The following is a 26831-nucleotide window of genomic DNA, read 5'->3' on the forward strand; positions in this document are numbered from 1 at the left end:
GGAATGAGATTTTTACAGTGGCAGCTCAGCTGAGACGACACCTTTTAAACTACAGCCTGCTCAAAACAGAGCGTGCAAAAATGATGCCCAAGGGCCAAAAGGCTTCTCATCTCTTTACTATCCCTGCAGCCGTGCAGCCCTAGTCCATATTGTGCTTCTGAAGACGCAAAACGAGAGCCAAGTAGCGATTTTCACTTTCCCCTGGGCTTAAATCGTGGCATAACCATTCCCAGCTGACGAGGCGCCCACCTTGACGGTGGGAGCCCGGGTGGAAGTGAAGCGCAGCTCGGCGCTGGTGCTAGCCCTGAGCTCCCTCCTCCCCTCGCCGGGCCCTGCTTCAACTCCTGCTTCCTTCCAGAAAGAGCAGACGCATCGTGTCACATCTCACCCCGGAGCGGCAATTCCAAAGTGACTCAGTGTCTAAGTCTTGCTCCCCAACGTCACATAATCCAGCTCAGCCGCTGCTGCTCTTTTTTTCCTAGGTCTTAGCAAAGGAGGGAGACAAGGAGGGGAGGTAACGCTCAGGAAAAACGAAATCAGGCAGTCCTGCACCAAGTCAAAATCACAAACAGTGAAGATTTTAAATTCTGGAGTAATAATGCTTCTAGCATTGCTTTTTATTACTGCTGCAAGCTGAAGACTCGCCGCAGCCCTGTGTCATATGTGGATTAAGTCATGGGTTCAAGCTGCTCTCTCCTGAAATAGGTTTCTGGAGTCCAAGGATCTCCACTAAAAATAACTTGCTTCTTGTAACCCGACAAATGGAAAACTGTAATCATCAAGAACGTTGGTTTTGGGTTACTGATGGAAAAACGGCCTTCGGGATCATCCAGTCCTGCTCACATCAGAGCGACTGAAGCAGAAGGAGCAGAATTTGATCTCCTGGCTGGCAGCGTTTTCTTAGACACTGTTATTTTAGTCACAAAAATCTTTCTAAAATGTTGTAACAATAATCATAATTTCAAAACTAAACACAGCTCCTTTTCAAGTAATTATCATAATAAAAAATAGTTGTGGAGAGGCTGGATGACTCAAGAAATCCGAAAGGGCTAGTGAACATTTTATCTAAAAGTTATCAAATCAGAATCAGCCTGGTTTGATTTTAATTGGCGGTGGCTGTTCGGCAGGCTAAGTGAAATGAGTTTGCTAATGTAATTTCTAGGGGTAGAGGTCTTTGCTGACTCCCAGAAGTCGGAATGGCTCGAGTTACAGCATTATCTTTTCGCTCCTATGCAACGCTCCTCCGAGCCAGATTTAAGGTAGTTTGGCATTAGGAGGAACTTTGGGTCAGAGTGGATTGTATCAGAGCCCCCGTCGCGTGTGCCGAGTGACAAAGCTGTGCCCCTGCTGCCTCCAGGCTGCACAACACGCCGCGTGCTCCCATGTTTCAGTTGGATAACCAGCAAACGGGCGTTTCTTTCGCTTCCTTTGTCAGGAATCCATTCATTTTCACCAGGAGCATGGAACAAAGTGGAAAATACAACCAAAAAATAAACCATCCATGGGCAAGAGTCCTAAATGCTGAATGTACGAACATCAGAAGACCTCAGAAGCAAAGAAACTAAGAAAGCAGGAGAAGTTTCTGTGTTTCTGTGAAATAACTACTGTCGGAAGGTGTCCCTGTTTTCTGGATCAGGAGAAGCGTGGGCTGAGTCAGCAGTGCATCTTCCCAGGTTAATGGTGATTACTTTGTACATATTGATATGAGTTTCATGTCCGTGTTATGACATAGTTCATTAAATTTGTATCTGGCTGATTAGGTAACACATTCTGTCTCTTCCCCAAGCAAAAAGGCCCCACACGTGGAACGGTGGCATGCACCTGTGTTTGGATACAATCCATCTATAATGTGTCCAAGTCTTGTAAAATAATTTCAAGCAGTAAGTTTGTCAAAATTCTCCTTAGTTGTGTATAGCTGGTTGCAGAGTGAAGTTTATATCTGATGTTGCTGCCTTCTTCCATATTGCATTTCTGATATTCGAATATCTGCCTACCTTTGACAGGAAAATGAATAATTGATCACAGGATGCTATTCAAGTAAAAGCAAAACAGTTTACACAACTTGAATCAAGAGTGCTGCAGCCTAAACATTTACTCTCACAACCCTATGCCTGGCCTTACACAACCTTTACTGTACTCTGCAGGAGCAAACGCGGTGGAACAGCGTTGAATTTCGCTGAAGGCTTAAGCTGTTGGACTGCTGACCCAGCACCCCTTCGACAGGGCTAAGCCTTGCAAAGCACTGAGCCTCCCTGCAAGCCGGTCTTGCAAAATGACCAGTGTTTGGAATAGTCAGCTGAGCCGTAGCCCGCAAGGGATCCACAGTAAGATCAGAACTCACTTGTAAGACCCAACATGCGGCATTGCTAAGTCAGCTCCACGTGAGCTCTCGTCTCCAGGACACGTGCTGGAGCATCGCTGACTTGCTTTGGGCATCTCTAGGAAGCTGCAGGTTTGTAACACCACGGACAGTACGTCGTCTCATTTGTAACAGATGGTATCCAGGTGAAAACTCCATCCTGACAATTCCTGCATCTCCTGACACAAATAACTTCATATAGGGCCTAAACCAGAACCCCCCCCTCTTTTTAAATGAACTGTCTCCATATGGGGCAATAAATAAGTTAACGTATTTCATGAGAACCAGAGAGTTCTGAGTATTTATTTCCTGGTTATTCTGATCATGAATATGCAACTGGAACTAAAGATCAACTTTATAATGATTTGCTCTGTGTTTCAAATTATATTTGGCATATTCGGTACGTATTTCTATTCGATTCAGATTATTGAAATGCTATTTCCATTTTCTTTCCAGATCTTGCTCACAATTCTTCTCTGGCATGGACTTGCTGGACAAATGTAGTTATGGATTGATAAGCAACAGTAAGTACACCCTGTTACTACCACTAAATCTTACTTACTTAAACCAGACTGGTTTGTAGAATTTAATATCCTATAGGGTTGTGAATTACATAAAAAGAACATTTTGCATCCAATAAAAATACCAAAATTATCCAACATCATGCATGAAAAAGAGAAATTTACACCTGTACCTTACATGGAGATCAAATAGTTTTTATTTACTGTGAAACACCCAAGGAGATCACAAGACAGAACAACGACAAATATTTACCATTTGAAAATGCTGAAAGGAAACAAGGGAAGCAATTTGTTTTTCCACTTTTTGTTGCGGACAAGGTAGTCTGGAAACACAGCTAGCCATCTAATGCAGGGCCAAGCAAAACTAATGCTGCTCATAAAGAAAAAACAGAGATGTGTTAGAAGGCAAACTGAATACATTTTCCTTTTACATCAGTGATCTAAAGAAAAAAAAAAGACAACCAAAGCACATTTCCAGAATCATCCTCCATTTTTTTATTTTCATCACAGAGCTGAGAGCGAGGAAGAGTAACACTACCTGAATTTTTTCCCTCTCCCCAGAAAGCTGGTGCGGGTAATTGCCAAGGAGGCATGTCCACAGGTGGAGCGCCCAGCTTAGTCTTCTCCTGATGTAACAGTTTTTAAGTTTTCTCACAGATTTGCTAGATACCTCAGAAGGAACAGTTTTGTATTTTATTCGATTGATCTCTGGCATTTAGGTGGATGATGGACAGATTTTTTTTTTTTTGTAAGTATACTCAGGCTAAATTTGTTGCGTTCAAATAGGACTAATTTTTCATTATTTTAAAATCGCACCTGGGCAAACGGAAGCTTCATAGACTGAAAACAGTCGCCCTGTACAGAAATAGGTGTGCCGTTACTCTTGTTCGACAAAGGTCTGTACCATGACACACAATGGTATTTAAATCATTGCCCATTAAGAGTTCATAGAAAGCTGTCTTTTCCAGATTTCTGAACATTTTAATGTGCTTAGAATTGCTCAAAAAACAATCTTTCTTGAAACCTGCTGAAAACATTACACGTTTGTTTAAAAGGATAACATAACTTTCTCCTTACATCTACTCCCGGATGCTAACGGTAGCGGGGAAATGTTCAAGGAAATGTAAAACATTTCTTTCCGCTCCAGCCCACCAGAAGCAAAGAACCGGGCTCAGGAGCAGGCGGATGAACGCATCAATTTAGAAGGGCCCCTCAGCAAGGAGACTGCCCACAGATGTTTGGGATTCAAAAGCTGCTCCCGCAGCACGGAACGGAAGGAAGAAGAGATAACAGCGATAGCATTTTCCCCGAATCCTCCTCCAGCTGCAGAAGATGTAATGGCTCAGGGCGGTCTCGCTTGTACTCCTACTGTCTGAGCGCTGGTAAATCAGAACTTTCTTTGACAGTCTTATTTTTTCATTTATCTTTAAACTGCTACACGGTTATATTTTTTTTTTTTTGATTGGGAGGTATAAAATTATGTCTCCTTGGGCTGTCAGGGTTTTTTTGCACCCCACAGGAATTCAGTACAAAAAAAGAAAATTACACTGCTCTGATAGCCTTCCCTTCTACGGCGGGTAGCTCAGCGATACGTCACCCAGCAATGTGTTCGGGGAGAAAAACAGAGGATAGAACATTCTTCTTTATTCAGGTGAAATACCTCTTCTCTGTACAACTCATACTGAGTATTAAAATCCCCTCCAAAGAGAAAAATCAAACAATTTCATGGCAGGATTTCTTAGCATTCGTGGAGAACTGGTACGTGGTGGTCACCACAGTTCGCTCAGGCCACCGGACTGCCCATCAGCCTTTCCTGCCGAAGAGCAACCAGCCTCTGAAACCACTTCTCTTCTGCTTCCGCCTTCTCGATGAACAGCTGAGGGACAAGGGGGAGAGGAAGAAAAGTAGGCACAACGCATTAACTTTCTCTTTATTTGTCATAATCCATTGAAATACAACTATTTCAGTGCCCAAAGAAAAAGCCCAGCTGCGTAGGGCTGTTAAAATCCAAAGGTGATGTAAATACATGCGTAAAGGTAGACACTTTTCATAATCGGAAAGCCAAGACATTCCAACTTCAGTCCCCTCCTGAAACAGCAAGTTTGTCGTATTGTACAGGGCTTGATCTTTGTTAGCTATGTTCGTTATATAGAACTCGCATTAGTTGATTTACTGCAAGTCATTTTTAACTTGCTAATTCTTAAAAAAAACCTACTGTAAGTACTCCTATTTCCAATTACAAGAGCTCACAAAGGAACCTGACTAAGTTTAGCCACAATGTTGAAAATGATCTTAAGTTTGTCAGGCATTTAAAGCTTTACGATGTGGCAAGGTGGGCGAGTGCTGAATCTTCCACCAAGCTTCCAACTACATAAACCAAAAACAATTTTTCTCGCATTTTGATGGATGTGAACAGGATCTTAAATTCCCCCGCATTAAATCAGCGTGCTACTTTTGTTATAAAGTTTGTTCGTAACTCTAAAACTACATCACTAGTGAACAACTTCTTTTGCAATTATCCTCTGCTGGATGATGCAAGGAGTGTAATGAGCGGCCCCTTCGTTAACGGTCTCCAGACCGTTTGATGAGCAGGGCAGCCAAATGGAGGTCAGGTCACACGAACCTGCTCTCCCGCAGCCGGCTGTCTGGTTCTACAGAGAACGTAAATATCGGCACACTTACATTGGGATGCGCTAAAGAATTATCATCTTGGTATTTGATGGCAGTAGGAATATTGGCAGGCGGTGGTTCTTTTTCAGGAGCAGATGTATCCACAGTTGCTGCTCCGACAGTTACCGGTTCGTACTGTAGCTCAGTGGGCTCTATCGACTAAGAAGAAAGAAACGCATCTCAGTGTTTCACCCTCAAACTCCCAAACGTGGCAGGACCTTCACCGCGCATTCGGCTTTCTTCCCACTGCAGCATGTGCCCACGAAAGGATCCTCATGCAAATACTTCTCAGCGTGCTTAGCAGAACACAGTGGATATGGACCAAGGTTCAGACTAAACCATGAAATGAAAAAAAAGGTATTGCCAAAGGCAACGAGAGGGCCCGCAAAACAGCAGCATTAGGGTTTTTGATCACTTTCTGAAGAAGCTGCGTGAACTTCTCCTACGCTCCTAATAAAGCAAGAGAATGCATGTTCTGGGGGAAACAAGCAGTGATAATTCAAAACACCTCACTGTCGGATGGAAAAACTGAACAAGCCTTTGCTTGCCTACTTCCAAAGACCAAAGCGTCCCAGTTCCTGAGAAGACTTGGCAGCCAAAACACAGGTTACGTTCTGAAACCTGGGTGTCTCACGTTAGGTGTTTGGAAAGCTGTCTGAAGACAATGCCATTTTGTTTCAGGGAGTAACTATGGTCTTAAAGTCTGGCTTCAGTTAAGCAGAATTAAAAATACTGATCTTTACCTTTAATTACAATGTAAATTTCTAATTCCTTTTGGATTTTAACTCTTCTGCTTTTCCTAAAAAAAAATTCTTCATGGTTTTATACGATTTTAAAAGAATTTTTAAAAATCAGAGTTGCTCAGCATAGGTAGAATATACTGTCAAAACAGCTGATTTGATTGAAATTCTTACACGTTTAGATGTGTTCTTCTTTGAACACCACCCCAAGAACACAGGGGAGTCATTGGTGGGATTTAGGATTGTCAACACTGATGCTCTTTCATCAGCGGAAACTGTACTAATAGCGCAGCTTCCACCTGCCTTTGAAAGGATTATGCACCAAGAAAGGACATTGAAAACTTACCTTTTTGACTTCTTTACTTGATCTGAAGGTCTGTGGAACAAAGGAGTCACTTTCAATAGCTTCAATTTCTTTTACTCGTTTCACTTGCTCTACTAGGGTGGCTTGGTCTACAAAGAGAAGGTGTAATGTCAGGATACATTAGTGTAAGCCTACGACAAATGCCGTGTCTAAGCAATGCCTTGAATATATTTTACAACAGTACATACCGGAAAGAAAAACTTGTAATGCAGCCCAAAATACTCTGTTACAAAGAAAAACTCTTCCCTTCAGTAAAAATAGCAACAGTGAGTTGGCTGTCACTGTTCAACGTATGCTATCCTTCAAGATGCTAACCTAAGAATTTGCTAGAGGTGTCCTTGCGGGATAACTGCTAGATTTATGGCAGGAGGATTTCCTGAAGAAGACCTGGGGACAGTGCAGCCTATTCAGCAGAGTACCATCTGTACGTAGCAGCAAAACTCCTTCTGCCTGTACGGAGGAGCATTTGGCTTCTGCTGCGGGTGTCCTCAGAGATGTGCCATCATCTGTGTTCTCAGGGCAAGCTATGGGATTAATCTGGCATTAAAAGTTACATCGTTAGGTAAATTTGACCAAAAACCAAAATCTTAGCATTTGGTAATAAAATATTCCTACCATACCCACTAAATATTGTGTGCTCATACGATTCGCAGGTGACAAAATTGCCGCTGTTTAATCAAATGAGCTAAATTGCTTCTTCACCGTCCTGTGAGGTCTTGCAGTGCACAGATATCGCACAAGATATCTTTGACTCCCAGGCTGAGAGTTTATTTATTTTGACACAGCAAAGGCAGCTGACGTTAGGGTGAAAGGGGCAGCTCCTGCCAACCCTGGCTGCTAAGCACGTAGCTGTTGGGTAGGCTTTGCCCGTCCTTTCACTGCTCAGCCAGACCATCTCCTGGATAGATCACACTGGTCGGAAGTGAAGAGCATTCATAATGCAAGATACACTTCTTTTTAAAAATCAAACTACTGATGGACAACAGTGAAGCTCCGCATTACAGCTGCGTTGACCCAGGTTGCCAAAGGGACGGTCTGACTTCGCTCTCTGCCGTGCCTCTTGCGCGGTCGGGCGTTACTCCTTCGCCGAAAGCTACGGGACGAAACCAGCTCACTCTCAAGGTGCAAGTTCCCACTCCTGCCACGGTCCAACAAAACAGGACGTCGTCTCAGAAACTCGGGCTTCGCACGTGGCGGCAGCAGCACCATGCACGGGCGGGTTGGTACAAACGCACATTTCTGTTCAAAAGGTTTTGTACTGGGGGGCTTGATGCCAGAGCTGGTCTATCCGCTCTGGCCGGAGCGCGGGGGCCGGCCGGCTGCTAACGCTACCGGCAGAAACTCGGTTTTCCTTGAAAGCTTGAAAGAAAGTGCCATCATGCCTGGCCATGCCCTGGCAGGTCGCTTCTGCGGGGCCGAGGGAGCTGCTCCCAAGGAGGGGAGCTCAGGAGTCACAGAACCGCGGGCTCGAGCGACAAAGTAAAAAGGAGATCGCCAGAAAGATGAGGAAAAAGCCACTTAGCGTAGCCATGAAGTTTGAGCAAAAATTTCACAAATACACAAGAATAATTTAAACACTATATAAACCACAAATTTAAATAAAAAACCAGTTGTAATTATATATTTGTAGTATATACATATGTATGTATAAAAGGTTAAATTTCTTGTTCTAAAGACACCACAGTATATCTAAAATCAGGAAAAGTGCCTGCAGACCAAAAGAGCTTGCAGAATTATTCAGAAATTCGGATGTGCCAAATTCTTTCTCCGTATACAAAATTCTAAATCCAAATTCACGTGGATATACACGCGCACTGCAAAATACTTTCTCTTTTGCACAAGAAAAAAAGATATGTAACTTACATCCCTCTGCAATGACTAACCGCTGAAAACTCATTTCAGATCTTAATGACAAGCGGAGCTTCAGATGAGCAAATAAACTAACAGCAGCTCAGAAGCGCTCCTGGAACGGACATGCTAAATTAACGACCTCATTTTCTACCGACAGGTCGCACGGCAGAACTGCTGGGTTTTCAGTGCTGTGTGCTCCGGCTGGCTGACCGCGGTGCGTCTGACACAGAAGCATGTGCTCCGCTGTCCCTTTCGTTTGCTGCTTCTTCAGACCCACAGCCCAGTTCACCTTCCTCGCCCGCTTCTGTATCTCACTGCAGCGCCAGGCAAGTCTTGAATTCGTTCTGCTAACAGCATGCTTTCGTTTAAACTTTTAACCAGCTGATTTTCCCCTTACTTCTGAGTACCGCTGGCTGTACGCGGGGTACGCTCTGCGCCAGGGAGCCACCGCCGGCTGTCGCTGGGAGCAGCGCTCATGAACCAGGGAAGCCTGACCAAAGATAGGAAGAGACGTCACTTTTGAGCGGCAAACAAGAACCCGCCCTGTTGCTTAAAAGTTATTTGGGGATATTGTTTAGTCTCTATGGATACGATGAACAGAAAAATTGGGAAGGGTTTTGGGGAAGCCTCAGTATGGTTTTGGCTTTGGCAAGGCTTAGGATGGAGCTGTGCTGCAGCCAGGTCTGTAAGGACGGCTTTCAGCCTGACTCCTTTGAATTCACAGGGAAAATCACTTGCTTACATTTAAGCTTGCGTTTAAAAGTTCTGTTGCCTCGCTGCTAAAGTCTTCTTTTTTAAAAAAGGCTTCCTAAGGATCCCATAGGAAGTACACCAACAAATATACTAATGCCCTGCTAGAGCGAGGAAACCGGAACCATCGAGCTCTCGGGTACGTCTGGTCTGCGGGTAAATAAAGCAACAGTAAGCGTACCTGGCAGTCACGGCGTTAGAGCCAGGTACCAGAGAAAGGCAGGTGAGCGCAGATCTCAAAGCGTTTCTCATTTCACGAAGCCTAGGGTCAGTTCCCAGCCTGTCACAGCACCGTGCATGAATCTGACACAAGCCGATGGGAATGACAAAGTACGAAGGGGGCAAAAATCACTAGATGTTTAGAATTACATCAGTGACATTAACTTGGGGAAAATGGACTGGAGGAAGCATAGCCCATTAGCGTATGATTTTTTTGACAAACACATTATTGGTAGATAAAATGACTTCCATATGTTGTTTGTCAGATGTCAGTAGAAAGGATATGTATTTCATAGTAAAATCAAAAATAATGGAGTCAGAAAGCTAAGAGGCTACAGACAAAAAAAAAAAATCAATACTAACTCATTGCCCAGCAAGTCTTTCTACCATGTTAGAGTGAAAAAAACACACCAAACCTTGTATTAGGGCTTACTGAGGCCGCTTTCTATGAGGAGGCAATTCTGGCAGCAGTCACGGTCACCACCGCTGTCACCGGGGTGCTGCCCCCCGGCCCGGGCTGACAAACAGCGCTGTGCATGCCCCTCGGCGTCAAACCGGTTCTGGTAGGAGAACATTCAGCGAACACCGTTTTATTAAAAATCTTCGGATTTTTGCCCCAGTGAGCCCAGCGACAGAGGATTTAACTGGGAACGCTGTCCTTCCAAGAGGATTCAATGTCTTACACCTTCCATCAAAACCAGATCTGCAGACACGGACACACACATCTTGGAGCTGCTGTTTTCAGACAGAATTAGTCCCTGTTAGCAACACTTTGAAATGCCACTTTAGAAATAAAACACACACCTCTGCCAGATTAATCCTTGAAATGCCACCTAAATTTCACACACACAATAATCAGAAACACCAGAGAATCGGACAACAGAAAAAGTAACTTGCCTGCAAGCCCAGCATAAAATATTTCCATCTCTTTGCTTATTTTTAAAGACAAAGATGAATACCGTTAAGAATTGAACAAAGATTGAAACAGCAGCATTAAATGACGGATAATATCTTGTGAATGACCCATTAAATGAAAACGTACTTTAAGTATTTCTTGTATAATCTTTAGGTGTAGATTTGTCAAGCTTACTGGATTCATGGCTAACCTACAGTCCTGACCGTCAAAACGAACCCACGCCTCTACCTAAAGAGTTTTCTTTCAAGCAGGGCTAACTTAAGAATCAAAGCAATGACACAATAAGCCTAAAATACTCCTCAGAACACATGTTTCTTCATATTTTACTAATTATATTTAAAGGGATATAGCTGGTTAATTTAATCAATGCATTTAAAATACATTTTAAGTAATACGCTTTGAGACACGTGCACAAAACGTTGCTGTTTTTTCTGCTTTTTGTTCATGAGTTGAGGATTAGAAGAAGAAAACACAAATAGATACCAGACTAAATAAACGAGCTAAAGAGGAAAATATTTTCCCCTCCATCCCATTTTACTTAGGGTTAGCTTAGGTGACACTGTATCATTTTTAAACACGTGCATACGTACAACTGCCTGGATGGAGGAACAACTGCTCACAGAGCTGCAGGCTTTTCCAACATAACTGTGGCTTTTCACGTGCACAGTGCTTTTTAATTGCATCCTATTTTTGCTTAAGCCATGCAAACTGACATATTCAAAGAAAAATGAAGGTTCCATCTAGACAATTTGCCAGCGGAAGTGACAAAACTCGACGTGGCTTTGAGACCTACTGTCTTCTACAGAGCGTTGCACCAAACTATTTATATTAAACCAAATGAAAGCACTAGGAGGAGGAGGAGGGAGAATCCAGCAGGATGGGCGAGATTCACTTCATTTGCATCACCTCTAGACTCTGCAGAACTTGGAGGGCTCTTTTTTAGGGCTTTTTTTCCCCTCCTCAAATCTCTCCTCTGCACAGGAGACAATAAAACCCCTGCAAAACCCACCAAAACCCACTGCAAAACCACCGCTTCCCTCCAACAGCTTGAAGTCAGGATCATGGCACGGTGGTGTTGGGCGGATGGTTGGACTTCATGATCTTAGAGGTCTTCTCCAACCTATGATTCTACGAAAACTGCGCGATGTCTCCGCTGTTTCCAGATCCCCACAGCCGTGTCAAAGCGCCGTTCCCACACTTGGCCACACTATATCCTTGCTCCCGAGACATCCAAAGCCAGAACTTTTTCCAGCCAAAGCTGGAGAAACAATAAAACACGCTCCAAAACGAGCAACTGTGCCCGGGGAAAGTTTTCATTGCTAATTTCCATTCTTCAGAATTAACTGTAAATACTCTAGTACCACAATTATAATGTATTCAAATAGCGTGTTGTAAGTACGCTAGTACTTACTAGAGAGCGTACTAGAGACACTAGTAGAATACTTACAATTTGCTATTTTTATACATTATAATTATAACCCGGCTTTCACAGTATTTTAAAACAAGTCTGGACACTAATAGCTTTTTCTCTAAAAAGAATGGAGACACGGGGTATAAAATCAAGCTGAAGACAAGGCAGTAAGCTTTCGCAACGGAGTTCTGAATTTAAGAACGTTTAATTTAGGCAATTCAAGCACACCTGGATTTTGGCTGCAGGCAGGTTACCTGCACCGCTGCGCTCCTCACACGGGTGCCCGTTCCTACGGTCGCTCCCGTTTTGAGGCATTTCGGGGGATTTTTTGACAACATTCAAGGAAAAAGCCAAAATTGGCTGATAGAGTGGTAGGAAACGGCCCCCAGACCCTTGAAGTTGCTGGGTGTTTCCCTTCTCGGGAGCAGGGGGACCGGCGGAGGGGCTGACGGGGCTGGGGACCAGGGCGGGCTGGCCGTCTGCCGGCTGCCCCCCGCCGCACGCCGGCAGCCCCCCCGGGAGAGCCAGCGCGGGGCACGCCGCGTTTGTCACTGCGGCTAATACCCGAGATACGCCGCTCTTTTTTTTTTCTCTGCACACAAAAGCAAGATATGTAATTCAATGCTCAATTTACCCTTGTCTCGTAGGAGATTTTTCCCCGCTAATTGATAGAAATTAAGCCATTAATCAAGCCACTAGCCATCATTCAAACCAGGGAAGATGAATACAAACTTTCATCATAACCACCTTCCCCATTTTAGTGTTCATTAGCATTAATTTTTAATGCAATTATGCTATTCTTTTACGCTGAGCTCATAAATTACTGCTCTTTTGTTGCTCGCTGGCCTTGTAAAATCCAAGGTAATGCTTTGTGCTCTGATCTTAAAGGCAATTACTGGGTTCTTCTATCTTTTATATATCTCTATCCCAAATAACCTCTATATTGTATGTACAAACTAACGAGTGTATATATTACATATACATATGATATCTAACAATTTGTCTGTGATAAACCTATACACGTATCTATTAAACACATTCAGATAAATAAAAGTATTTCTGCATCTAGCTGCGCCCCACGATATGCAGGGATCCGACGGTCCCGAAACAACAGAGCCAAAGCCCTCCCCCAGTAACATGTCACCGTGCGCCGGGTGTCCAGAACAGCCTGGTGCCTGGCAGGCTGCAGCGGAGGCAGGAGGAGCAGCCGGACGCGGGCTGCGGGTGCGGCGGGCTGCGAGGCGTGCAGGACAGCCGGGCTGGAACGCGGCACGCCTGCAGGGTTTCGCTTGGACCTTGGCTTTGTTTTCCTGCAAAAAGCGGTTCCTGCAAAAAGCGGTGGGCGATAGCAAGTGCCCAGGGGTTTATTTTAAATTTTGCATGTTGCAGCGGGTGGCATCATCCGCAGAGTCTTTCCGTGGCACGGTGTTTACTGCACGTACGCCCACAGCTGCAGAGCAGCCCGCGCTGACACACGGTGCCGCTGTGATGCTCGGCCTCGGGAGCAGCAGCTCCCACACTCTTATTCCAGTCCATATATCGATTCTCAGCAACACATCAGGGGAAATGCACAGGGGCTAAACCACCTCTGGTTGCCCTCAAACACTGAATACCATTTAAGTGGCTAAAGGAAAAATGAAACATGGATTAGCAAATTGTTGTTTGTTTGTTTTTAATTATTTTTCCGGTTCTTTCCTGGGCCAGGCCTTGAGCTGGTACATGAAATAACGCCGTTCTCACCAGCTAAACATCTCTCTAGCACCAATAAAATGTGATACATGTACTTAAAATCCCATTTCATCTAGGCCTTAGCCAGCATAAGCAAGACAATTCTCAGCTAAGTCTCATACTTATCCCCCAGATTCACTCCGGTCTCTCGGATAAACACCCATTGGACATGTGGTAAGCACACAGGCAATGCTGGCACGGCCACCGAGATCAACAAAAGCCCATTTTTAAACAGAAGATAAAAGACTCCGCACCAGGGATTGTGGTTTAAGCAAATGGATACAACTTCTGTTAAATTTAACCAAAGGAAGAGCCTCCCCGAGCTTCACAGGCTCCTGAATCCATCCCGGCTTTTCGGTGATGGCAGACACGGGCTCCACACTGAGATGCTCCAACTTACTTTGTCCAAAGCCCTGAACAGTCCGGGGCTGGCTCATAGAATCATTAAGGTTGGAAAAGACCTCTAAGATCATCAAGTCCAATCATCAACCCAACACCCCCATGCCTGCTAAACCATGTCCTGAAGTGCTGCATCCACGTTTTTTGAACCCCTCCAGGGATGGTGACACCACCACTGCCCTGGGCAGCCTGGTCCAACGCCCAACCACTCTTTCAGTAAAGAAATTTTTCCCAATATCCAATCTGAACCTCCCCTGATGCAGCTTGAGGCCATCGCCTCTCGTGCTGTCGCTGGTTACTGGGGAGCAGAGACCAACCCCTCCTCACTCCACCCTCCTGTCAGGGAGCTGCAGAGAGTGAGAAGGTCCCCCCCAGCCTCCTCCAGACTACACAGCCCCAGCTCCCTCAGCCGCTCCTCGTCAGACTTGTTCTCCAGACCCCTCCCCAGCCTCATTGCCCTGTTCTGGACACGCTGCCCAAAACAGCGCGGGCAGCAAAACACACCTAATCCAGTAAAACCCTCAGCACAATGCTCCTTCCACGCATCTGCCCCTTGGAGGCAGGCAGCGCAGAGCTACGGGTGTGAACACGGCTGCGGAGCTCAGAACACCGCAAAGCCTGAAAGAGTGTTACAGAATCCCAGAATCCCAGCATGGCAGGGGTTGGCAGGGCCCTCTGTGGGTCACCCAGCCCAACCCCCTGCCGAAGCAGGGTCACCCAGAGCAGGCTGCACAGCACCGCGTCCAGGCGGGGCTGGAATATCTCCAGAGAAGGAGACTCCACAGCCTCCCTGGGCAGCCTGGGCCAGGGCTCCGTCACCCTCAGAGGGAAGAAGTTCTTCCTCGTGTTCAGCTGGAACTTCCTCTGCTTCAGTTTGTGCCCATTGCCCCTTGTGCTGTCGCTGGGCACCACTGGAAAGAGTCTGGCCCTGTCCTCCTGACACCCACCCTGCAGATATTTATGGGCATTTCTAAGGTCCCCTCCCAGCCTTCTCTTCTACAGGCTGAACAAGCCCAGCTCCCTCAGCCTCTCCTCGCAGGAGAGATGCTCCAGTCCCCTCATCATCCTCGCAGCCCTCCGCTGGACTCTGCCTGGTTCTGTTTTTTCCTTAATTCCAAAATGCAATTTCTTGGTGTAGCGCAGAGATGCGGTTTTGGTGTGAGCATGCGTGAACGTGGCCAGGCGTCTGTCTGCACACACGAACGCGCTTCCGTCCAGACGCGGCTCAGAGCAGGGCCACGGAGATCAGGCACGGGCACAAACCTCTCTGCTAACGAGTCCATCGCTAATGAGACACCAAAATTGAAAAAAAAAAGAGCAGGAAGGGATTTCACACTGGCTTAGCTAACTGGGGCTAACTGGGGCGGGCTGGAGCCAAATCAAAGACTGAAAAAAGGGAAGGGAAAAAAACCCCACCAAACCACCTTTCTCATGGTTGTTACCGGAGAAAATCATTACAATAAATCCCTGCTCTGTGGAATACGTGTAGAGGAGTCACTTTCCCCCCTCTCTCAGCACAGGGAGCCCCTGCAGGCCCCTTTCCCGACGGAAAACGGCCTCGGCGCCGATGGAGCCAGGGCGAAGCCTCCCTCCAGCCTTCTGTTGCTGTTGGCACCGGCGCTTCAAGCCAGGCTCAGCCCAGGAAAACCCAAAACCTAAGTGGCCAACTGCACTGCTCAATTTTTTGCTTGGCTTTTAATGAGGATAAATCATCATTAATACGAATTAATCCGGGAAGCCTGGACGCTGGCCACCTCCCCAGCTCCTGCAGCTCCAGCTCCGGACCAAGCGTCAGAGCTGCGGACCAGGCTCCGGCGCTGCTCTGCCCAGGGCTCATTGCGGCTGCGCCCTCTCACACGTCAAAACCAGCGCTCGATTCATCCTCCCCTTGTAAAATTTGTTTTCCCCGTATATTAAATATATTTTTGTTTGAATCAAGAAAGAAACCGATGATTTGGAGACAAGCACAACGTGGCATTTCATTGCCTGCAGGAGCCTGTGCATGATCTGTTTCTACGGTCGAAATGTGGATCTGGGAATTCTGCCACGTTAAATCCTCGGAACACGGGCCCGGGACAGGGGTAATACCTTAATGCTTCAGTGTGAAGGAAAGAAAACATAACTCAATTAAAATACCCACTTTGGGGATTTTTCTGACACTCTATATACTTGGGAAAGCTGCCACCTACCCTGACCTTTCCGTTATAATTATGTATGTCATTTTAAATATCGTTAATTTAGCCTGTGCTTCACTCCTACGTGTTTACCGAATGTCTGGGTTTTTTCTTTGACATTAATAACCTATCTTTTTCCAGCAAAGAAAAATACTTACATGAGATGAATGACATAACTTTCTTGCAACTACTTTGGAGGACAGCAATCCAGACTTAAAATTAATAACTGGGCAAATATTTAGATGCTCGGTGCTCTGAGCGTTCGTATTTCTCTTAAATGCAGTGCGAAGGCTTACACGTGAACTTGGAGGAAATGCAGGTTGCTGTGGGACTGCAGTCCAAATCAAAAAGATAAGGCTCGTCTGACTGCAAATAATTAATTCATTTAAAGTCCACAGACCCATTTCTTATGTAAATTGAACAATGTATTCAACGACTCCTCTAAGCAGACATTTTAACATAAAATCAGACTGCAGTTTGAGTATCTTCACTGATGTGTTTGACTGTTCCTGCTTTTTAACTCTCTTATTTCCTCACGGTTAATTCTGAAGCGTGCGCCTTAGACCTAAATGGCTAAAACAGCGAAGGGATCCGAAACGGCACACGGCTCGTGCGAAGCATCCCCTTCACAGCCCGTAACATCCCGCAATTTTCCACCAAGCCTGGCCAGGGTGGGGAGACAGCACCCGCAGCGAGCGCGGGACCGGAATCACTCGGATCCGCGTCCATCGCGCCGCACCGGCACGGGACGAGGGAAAGCAGCGGCTGGTACACCGACGGTCAGCCCTTCGGAACAGTTCAGCGTATAATCAGATTACACAGTACGGACATATTTAAGCTAAAATAATTGCTAATTTTTTTTTAGTGGAGCGCTGAGCAGGTCGAATGCTCGTTCACAAGTGCCAGGCTGAGCCTCGCCGCCCGCAGACACTCAGCGTCTCCGAAAGCCCTCGCCTGCCGACCGACCTTTCCGTATTCCAGCAGCCTCCACAGATGGGCCTGGGGACCGCGATCCCTCCTGCCCACCTCACCAGATACTTCCAGCATCTGGGAGCTGGGCGATCACACCCTGATCACCGAACACGGTGGCACAGAGCGATCAGAGCCTGTACCCGGGGCGAGCTGGGGCAGCAGCAGCTACACCGCAGCCGCTGCAGCTCAGAGGAGAAAGAGCGCACCAAGGTGAAGATCAGGCGTTCCAGGTTCTGCCTGGTGTAAAGACGTCTCACACGGAGAGGAAACCCTCCCCCAAAATCCACTCAGCATTTAAAAGCCTGTCTACCTTTAACTCTGAAATAGCTTTGCTTTAGATTTGCACAACTTACACCACAGAAAGGCATCTATACTATTTAATAATTTTCCAGCTGCTATATCGATGTCTTTATTTCTTTTATCTGCTTCTAACGCACCGAGAGCTCCGCTCCAGCATTCAGGTTCTCGGTTTGCATTGCGGACGCAGCCAGCACAGCCAGCAGCTCCAGAAACTGCCAGGACTGCCAGCAGCCAAAACGCAGCGTCTCCAGCTACAAAATAAACCACTGCCGGTGCTATAGTTATTTTTAGGTATTATTTTCTAGATATATTTATATTTTGTGGCCACTTCAAAGTTCTTCACCTATGTTTCAGTAATTGCTTGACAAAGAGTTTTAAACTAAAAATTTAAAGATGAGAAGCTACTGGAGAGAGTCCAGCGGAGGGCTACGAGGATGATGAGGGGACGGGAGCATCTCTCCTATGAGGAGAGGCTGAGGGAGCTGGGCTTGTTCAGCCTGGAGAAGAGAAGGCTGAGAGGGGACCTTAGAAATGCCTCTAAATATCTGCAGGGTGGGTGTCAGGAGGAGGGGGCCAGACTCTTTCCAGTGGTGCCCAGCAACAGGACAAGGGGCAACGGGCACAAACTGAAGCAGAGGAAGCTCCAGCTGAACAGGAGGAAGAACTTCTTCCCTCTGAGGGTGATGGAGCCCTGGCCCAGGCTGCCCAGGGAGGTTGTGGAGTCTCCTTCTCTGGAGATATTCCAGACTCGCCTGGACGCGGTGCTGTGCAGCCTGCTCTGGGTGACCCTGCTTGGGCAGGGGGATGGGCTGGGTGACCCACAGAGGTCCCCTCCAACCCCTACCATTCTGTGATTCTGTGATTTGTTTCGAACATAACGGAAGCCCCGCTCCAGCCTTCAGGTTCTCAGTTTGCAGCGCAGACGCGAGCAGCGCAGCCCGCAGCTTTCGGACACCGCGAGCAAGCAGAGCCTCCACCCGCGGACCCGTACGTCCGCCCCGCCGCAGAGCCCACCAGGACCTGATGCGAGGCCGCGCATCACGAGCTCGCCGAGCCTCTGCCATGGCCACCGGCCCCCACGCCTCCAACTCAGCCACCCGAAAGAGGGTCATTTCGTGCCGCTGCGGAAGCCCGGGTCAACTCTAACCACACCAAAACGTTCCGAAAGCGTTTCTGGCGGTGCCGGCGTAATAGTTTCTGACTGAATTGATCGTTCCCTGGCAATGCGCGACTCAGCCTTGCGAATGCATCAACTCTGTAATGAGGAGCTATTAAGTCCATTGATTTTCTGATTTCAATTGATAGCTAACAGGCCAAGGCTACACATCAATATTTGCCTAACTAATACCCAAGAGCTAACAATTTTGATAAATGAAAACCTCAGCAGACCAAACAGTGCAAATTAATGGAAATTTGAAGACCAAACCTCAGAATTTAAGTGAAATATTCAACGAACGGATAAATGCGCCTTGTGTTTATGGAGAATTCTGGGGTTTATAGGGGGGAAATAAGTAAATATGCAGAACCTCCCTGAAGGATGCTCTTTTCTTGGTACCGAAGCCGGGGAATCCTGCAACACGGAACAGCAAACGCAAGACGTCAGCTCCTAAAAACAGACTGTTTCAAAATAAGTAACTGAAAACTGAATACTTTCGAATAATTTGCTAAATCAGACAAAATACCAGCAGACTGCAACGGTACAAACACCCCCCTGCCTGCACACTGCTGTGTATATATATACATATATATATATATAGATACAGTTCTTCTCACCAGCGGAAACCAGCCTCTTCCCAATTCCCCACCCTCCAGCTTTCTTCTGGTTTGAGGGCTTGGCTTATTTTTAAAATAAAGTTGGAGCATCAAAAAAGAAGCAGTAAAAATATACTTACAGCTTCTTCCTAAGCAGGATAAATTTTCTTTTTTTCCTCTTTTCCTCTCCTTCTAATAGGCAAAGGGAACGCCTAAGGTAGAGGTACCGCCCGCGGTGTCTGCCCGTCCCGCCGCCCGCTTCCAGAGCAGCTCGTCGCCTCGGAGCAAACGGGAAGGCTTCTCTCTCCCTCCCGTTTCCTTCGGACAAAATAAACCCATTGGCCGCTGCCCACAACCCGCATTTTCTAGACCTCTGACCGCTCTCCTCGTGCTCCGTCTTTGCTGCCTGGGATTATTAAAGGGGCTTCCGAGAGGGCCGAACATCAGATCTTTTTACTTTCCAAGACGAGCCCTCTCGTCCCCTCCGCTGCCCGCTCATTTTATCCGCCGCTTTTTATTTTCCCTTTTAGAAGCAGCTTTTCAATGCGCAGCTATAATTTTTTTCCTAAATGATTGAAGTCAGATAACTAATTACGTGATTGCTTTACAATCCCATTACCTTAACTGATGCTTGTCTCGGATTTATCCTTTAGCACAAATAAATGCCATAAAGTCGACAGTAAAATACACAACATTAATGAAGTACAGAAGCCAACTGTTGGTTTTCATCTGTCTTAAATTTTGAAGACAATTTCAAGACATTTAATTTGTAAAAAAAGTCATAAATCGCCCTGTGAGAGACCGTAAGTTTATCTGTATTTTCACTTTTAGAACAGAAGTAGTTAAAAACTGAATATTTGATGGCCTCCTCCAATTGGCCTGTATGAGTGTGCCAATTTTTCATCTAAAAATATGTCTTTGAAAGGATTTGAAACCAAATATTTGTTAACGTGATGCTGATGAAACGCACTGACTTACGGTACATCCCCGGGAAGGGAAAACCACTTTGCCAGCCACGCCGTAGCTCCGAGCCAGCACTGTCCACCGACGGAGGGAGAACCTGCTTGGCGCTTCCCCTGCCTGGATACCTTTACAGACGTAAAACTGTAACGATACCTGCTGTATTTCCTAAAATACGACGACTCAAATACCAACTTCAAAATTGTTTTAATATTTACGCACACCTTGCTGATGCTGGATCTCTCCTTAAAGCATCCCACGTACTCACGTGCTTCATGCCAGGAGAACATTTATCTGACTTTTTCCCTTATAAAAAGTGTACGAAAACAGGCAAAAGCTGCTTTGTATTTTAATGCAGAGAAAAGACAGACACTTCCACGGATGACATCAGGGAAATTGTTATTTTCAGTCTACTTTTCTTTCAGCTGCCTTACAATTTCACCGTAACCACCCGCAGGCGTTGTGCATTGCTTTTCCGCTCCACGGATCATCGGCTACCGCGTGAAAGAAAGACAAATTTTAGATGATTTAGATGCAAACTGAAGGACTAAAAGAAAACATTCCTCTCTGCAGGCGAAGTATGCAGCATTGACGGAGAGCAGCAGCCCTTCCCTCCGCAACGTGCCACTGGCTCAAAGCAAACACCGGCGAGACCGACGCGCAGAGCCGCGTGCACGCTACGCGCCCAAGATCTGCATTTGCTTCTTCTCCTGGCATTGAACTGTGGTCGGGTCAACTCATCACAGAGTCACAGCTTGGTCGGGGTTGGCAGGGCCCTCTGTGGGTCACCCAGCCCAACCCCCTGCCCAAGCAGGGTCACCCAGAGCAGGCTGCACAGCACCGCGTCCAGGCGGGGCTGGAATATCTCCAGAGAAGGAGACTCCACAGCCTCCCTGGGCAGCCTGGGCCAGGGCTCCGTCACCCTCAGAGGGAAGAAGTTCTTCCTCGTGTTCAGACGGAACTTCCTCTGCTTCAGTTTGTGCCCATTGCCCCTTGTCCTGTCGCTGGGCACCACTGAACAGAGTCTGGCCCCGTCCTCCCTGCAGATATTTATAGGCATTGATAAGGACCCCTTAGCCTTCTCTTCTACAGGCTGAACAAGCCCAGCTCCCTCAGCCTCTCCTCGTAGGAGAGATGCTCCAGTCCCCTCCTCATCCTCGTAGCCCTCCACCGGACTCTCTTCCACAGCTCCTCATCTTTCTTGAACTGGGGAGCCCAGAACTGGACACAGCACTGCAGATGGGGCCTCCCCAGGGCAGAGTGGAGGGGAGGAGAACCTCCCTCGACCTGCTGCCCACACTCCTCTTAATGCACCCCAGGACCCATCAGCCGCCGCGCTTTCTCTGAAGGGGCCACGGTGTGACGTGAAATCCTGTCATCTCAGGAACTGGGAGTTTAAAGAACAGCTGGCTGAACCTCAGCATCACGCACTTCGAAGCTGCACCGTGTTTTTAAGCTGCCTGCACCCGCGGTTTCACCCCCAGAAGCCCCATTTTCAGACGCGGTGACCCCGGCTCCCCTAGACCTCAGAAACCCCGTCCCCGCAGGTCGACATGCCTGTGCACCAACGGCGGCAAGAAATCCGGGAAACACGCTCCCAGCCCCACCATGACCGTGCGACACTGGCGAACACTAAAATATACCACATTTACCATTAAAAAAACCACGGTTTCTTGCCATTTTCTTTGCCATTTCTGTAACCACCGAGGATAAACGCTTTAAATTGAGACAGAGATTTGCAAGTTGGACATCTTGCTGATGGTCAGAGCACTCCATGTTAATTTAAATCAATCTAAGGAAAGGAAATAATACTTTTTTTTTAACGTTTTCCTCTAGAACTTTGCTCTGCAGAGTGCAAACGTGAAAAACAGATCTGGAAGAGCCTGCCTGAATCACAGCATGCCTTTGGGAAGCATTCACCGTCAAAGGCTGTTTCACAGAATCACAGAATGGCAGGGGTTGGAAGGGACCTCTGTGGGTCATCTAGTCCAACCCTCCCACAACCCTATTTTCTGCTCATGAAACTTCCATTCCTGTTCACATTTTTCACGTAAACCCAGGCACCAAGTGGGCAGAAGGCATCCAGGACATTTCGAGGACAGACTGGCCACCTCGCGAAGGAACTCACCGCAGCACCTAATGTTTCCTAGCGGGAGATGCCGGGGACTGCTCCTGAGCATGAGCCCTGTATCACCGCTCTCCTCATTTTTCCACCACCTCAGCTGGCAAACGGCACTGAACGGCTCGCGTGGGCTTCCCGACCAGCGGCCGCTCCAGCGGTTGTGTTCACTTTATTCCCTCTACAACTCCATCCTCAGAACCGCACGTTACAGCAGCAACCTGCAGCCGGAAACCCAGTAAACAACATTTGAAAAGCACAACGCAAACGGCAGCCTTAGCAAAGCCCACAAACACCCAGGGGCACGGGGTTTCGCCAGCAAACACGGAATTTTTGCAACACGTCGTATTTTAAGAGCAGTTTTCTCTTCCTCACTTCCTCCCCCCTCCCAAGAAACCCCAGAGCCTGCAAGAATTCGATGCTTGTGATAAACTGGTCAGGTTCCAATGAATGCACACCACCCCTCATAATCTTTGTCTAATTAAATCACTGCAGCGACATTCCTAACGGCTCCAGATTGTGCTTGAGTTGGAACAACCAGGCTTGGTCAGCCCGTCAGCAGGTGGAGATGCCACGTGAAGGGGTGGACGTGGTCCTTGCCCGTCCCGCTGCCCCCGGGGCACAGCTTGGGGAAGCTCATGGACACCCCCGGCCCCACGGACACCCTGCCAGCCCCATGGACACCCGCAGCCCCACGGACACCCCACCAGCCCCATGGACAGCCCCAGCCCCACAGACAACCTGCCAGCCCTACGGACACCTCCAGCCTCACGGACACCCCACCAGCCCCACGGACACCCTGCCAGCCCCACGGACACTCCCAGCCCCACGGACACCCTGCCAGCCCCACGGACACTCCCAGCCCCACGGACACCCTGCCAGCCTCATGGACACTCAGCCAGCCCCACGGACACCCTGCCAGCCCCATGGACACCCCCAGCCCCATAGACACCCTGCCAACCTCATGGACACTCCCAGCCCCACGGACACCCCGCCAGCCCCACGGACACTCAGACAGCCCCATGGACACACCCAGCCCCATGGACACCCCTCACCCCATGGACACCCCCAGCCCCACAGACACTCCTCACCCCATGGACACCCCGCTGGTCCCACAGACACGCCCAGCTCCACGGACACCCCCAGCCCCACAGACACCCCGCCAGCCCCACAGACACCCCCAGCCCCACAGACACCCTGCCAGCCCCACAGACACCCCTGGCCCCACAGACACCCCACCAGCCCCACAGACACCCCTGGCCCCACAGACACCCCACCAGCCCCACAGACACCCCTGGCCCCACGGACACCCCACCAGCCCCACAGACACCCCCAGCCCCACAGACACCCCACCAGCCCCACAGACACCCCTGGCCCCACAGACACCCCACCAGCCCAGCCTACCCACCTCAGCAAGAACTGATTGAAATGCTCTCAAAATGATGTGATAAATCAACCTGTCCCAGTTTTTTTCCTAAACCCCTCCTAATGTTTTTTTTACACTTAATGCTTAAAGTATTTTAAAAAACTCCAGCTGTTGCTTTGTAGGAGTGTGCGGGCTGCCGGCCTGGGGCTGTGTCCTTACCCGGGGTCAGGCTGGGAACTGAAGCAATCCTTCAGACGAACGCCTCTCTCCACGCCTCTGCCCTGCTCCAGCCCTGCCACCAGCCAGCGACCATTGACCAGGAGATGTTTTTACCCCAGACGCTGCTCAACCTTCACCAGCTCGTAGTGCCAAACCGCCCCAAATCTCCTTCTCCCTCCTCCGCATCCCCACTGTGTGCCCCCCGCTCTGCCCCTCCGGCAGAGGCGTTTCTGCCTCCGAAGGACGCCCATCACGCTGCCAGCGCGACGCGGTGCCATCCCACACGGGATTCCGCTTCCCCTGCCCTTAGCTTACCAGCTCACTGACGATGTGAAGCTTTATGGATGCCAGCTTTGGATTGAAATGCTGTCACGCCACATACGTGATGCCCTTCATCTAAAACTCGTGTCTGATTTTACCGGTGGGGCTTGGCTCTGCGCTGTGAAATGCCTGAACTGGAAACTCAGCTCTGCCAGAGAGATCCAGAGGCGATTTCCCTCTTTATTTATTCCCTGTTTAATCCCCCTGGATTTTTTCTCTGCTTCGGGTTACGCATGAGCTCGGAGGAGCGTGACATTAGCAGCACAAAGTTTTTTCTCTAAATCATTTCATTCCGCACAAACTGGAGAACGCTGGTTATTTTCACATGCTTTGACAGCACAGCCGCTGTGCCTCCTGAGGAAACACCTCACAGAAACACCTGGCCCCGTCACCGGGCTGCAAACGGACCGGCGTGCCCAGTGCAGCCACTGGAACCGGGCTCTCCGGAGGGAATTAACATTCCCAGTCCCTCTCACTCCGTGCGCAGAAAGAAACACAAACGGTAACACCACGAGGCCAGCGCTATGAGAACACACGTGAATAAACCTCGCCCTGGCGATGACCAGAAGAACGTGCCGCTTCACTACCTTAATGGTTCCCAACTCAAAATTATTCAAGAAAACACACTTCTTAAGAGCGAGAGCATTTTCTTTTCCTTCCCAGCCAAATTTTGCCGATAAAGCCATGTGCTGCTGTAGACCTTCCGAGCTACTCTTGGGGGAACTTTGCTGGTGCTATGAAAACATAAATATATATATTTTTTTTTAGGTGAAGTGCTCATGAAGACCATGCTGCGTCCAACCAAAGCATTCCGACTCCAAGCTACTGCAGCCACGTGCGCACGCCAAAATGGAGGTGGTGAGAGTCCCCGACTCAGAATCACAGAATCACAGAACATTAGGGGTTGGCAGGGCCCTCTGTGGGTCACCCAGCCCAACCCCCTGCCCAAGCAGGGTCACCCAGAGCAGGCTGCACAGCACCACGTCCAGGCGGGGCTGGAATATCTCCAGAGAAGGAGACTCCACAGCCTCCCTGGGCAGCCTGGGCCAGGGCTCCGTCACCCTCAGAGGGAAGAAGTTCTTCCTCGTGTTCAGACGGAACTTCCTCTGCTTCAGTTTGTGCCCATTGCCCCTTGTCCTGTCGCTGGGCACCACTGAACAGAGTCTGGCCCCGTCCTCCCTGCAGATATTTATAGGCATTGATAAGGACCCCTTAGCCTTCTCTTCTCCAGGCTGAACAAGCCCAGCTCCCTCAGCCTCTCCTCGTAGGAGAGATGCTCCAGTCCCCTCCTCATCCTCGTAGCCCTCCGCTGGACTCTCTTCCACAGCTCCTCATCTTTCTTGAACTGGGGAGCCCAGAACTGGACACAGCACTGCAGATGGGGCCTCCCCAGGGCAGAGCAGAGGGGGAGGAGAACCTCCCTCGACCTGCTGGCCACACTCCTCTTGATGCACCCCAGGATCCCATTGGCCTTCTTGGCAGCCAGGGCACATAAACTGGCTCATGGTCAACCTGTCGGCCACCAGGACACCCAGGTCCCTCTCCACAGAGCTGCTCTCCAGCAGGTCAGCCCCAGCCTGTACTGGTGCATGGGGTTGTTCCTCCCCAGGTGCAGGACCCTGCACTTGCCTTTGTCAAACCTCATCAGGTTCCTCTCTGCCCAACTCTCCAGCCTGCCCAGGTCACGCTGACTGGCAGACTCCTCCAAGGCCGGTCAGTGGAGCGTCCCAGTCCACTCTGCCGCAGGGGAAAATGGTGGAACTGTGGCACGGGTTGGGTTGGGTTGGAAGGGCCCTCCAACGGCCGCCCAGTCCGACCTCAGGCACCGGGGCAGGACCCCCCGCACCGGCGCTCGCGAGGGACGAAATGTGAAGAGGCAGGAGACGACGGGCAGGCACAACGGGGTCAGAAATTTAAGAAACACATTAAAAAGTGATTATTCATTACAGAAGCTTTAATGAAAAGCCTGGAATCGACTACTCGAGTCACCATTATCGGCGGGGGTGTATCGATCCCCCTTCTGATCACCCACCCTGCCGAGGAAGAGTACGGCCAGGGAGAGCGGCCAGTAAAGACGCCACGATTCGCGCTGCGGTTTTATCTTTCACTTCTTTTATTATTATTATTTGGATGCTTTTCCTAATATGCCGCACTATGCCGCTGCAACCGCACAAAACTTCACATTGTCTGTATTATCCTTGATTTGTTCCTGCTTACTTTTAATTATAAAATGCCAATAAACAGATTAAACGCACATGGAAGCAGATCACAGTGCGCGCCAGATGCTGAAGCGTCCCCCCGGGACGGGCAGCGCAGCACCAGGTGTCTGCAACCGACTAATGAAGCACCGCTCGCACCCGGGGGACCCGAAGGGTGGAGCGGCCGGGACCCACACTTTGCTTAAAGCCTGCCATTCTGAGGGCAAGGCTGGAAAGGTCTGAAATGACAATTTTGATGAGGCAGTAAAAAAAAAAAATAACTGACATATCTATACTAAATATATTATCTATACTAAATATATTATGTATACTAAATTTATTATCTATACTAAATTTCTTATCTATACAAAATATCTATACTAAATTAACTATCGCTACTAAATTTATTATCAATACTAAATATATTATCTATACTAAATATATTGTCTATACTAAATATATTGTCTATACAAAATATATTATCCATACTAAACAATTTGGAGACTTAACAGACGGAGTTCA

General features: G+C 48.2%; 1 protein-coding gene across 1 annotated transcript in view; it reads right to left on the bottom strand.

Moving 5' to 3' along the window:
• Positions 1-3039: 3039 nt before the first annotated feature.
• RSRC1 (arginine and serine rich coiled-coil 1) overlaps positions 3040-26831 on the bottom strand; it is a 174574-nt gene continuing 150782 nt past the window's right edge. Inside the window, exons 9-11 of the mRNA XM_075418409.1 lie at positions 6637-6743; positions 5563-5709; positions 3040-4756 (exon numbers count right to left, since the gene is read on the bottom strand). Coding sequence (XP_075274524.1) covers positions 4664-4756; positions 5563-5709; positions 6637-6743 — 347 coding nt within the window. The 3' untranslated portion in view covers positions 3040-4663. The remainder of the gene's footprint in view (positions 4757-5562; positions 5710-6636; positions 6744-26831) is intronic.

The sequence above is a fragment of the Opisthocomus hoazin genome, chromosome 4, assembly GCF_030867145.1.
Source record: "Opisthocomus hoazin isolate bOpiHoa1 chromosome 4, bOpiHoa1.hap1, whole genome shotgun sequence".
NCBI classification, from domain to species: Eukaryota; Metazoa; Chordata; class Aves; order Opisthocomiformes; family Opisthocomidae; genus Opisthocomus; species Opisthocomus hoazin.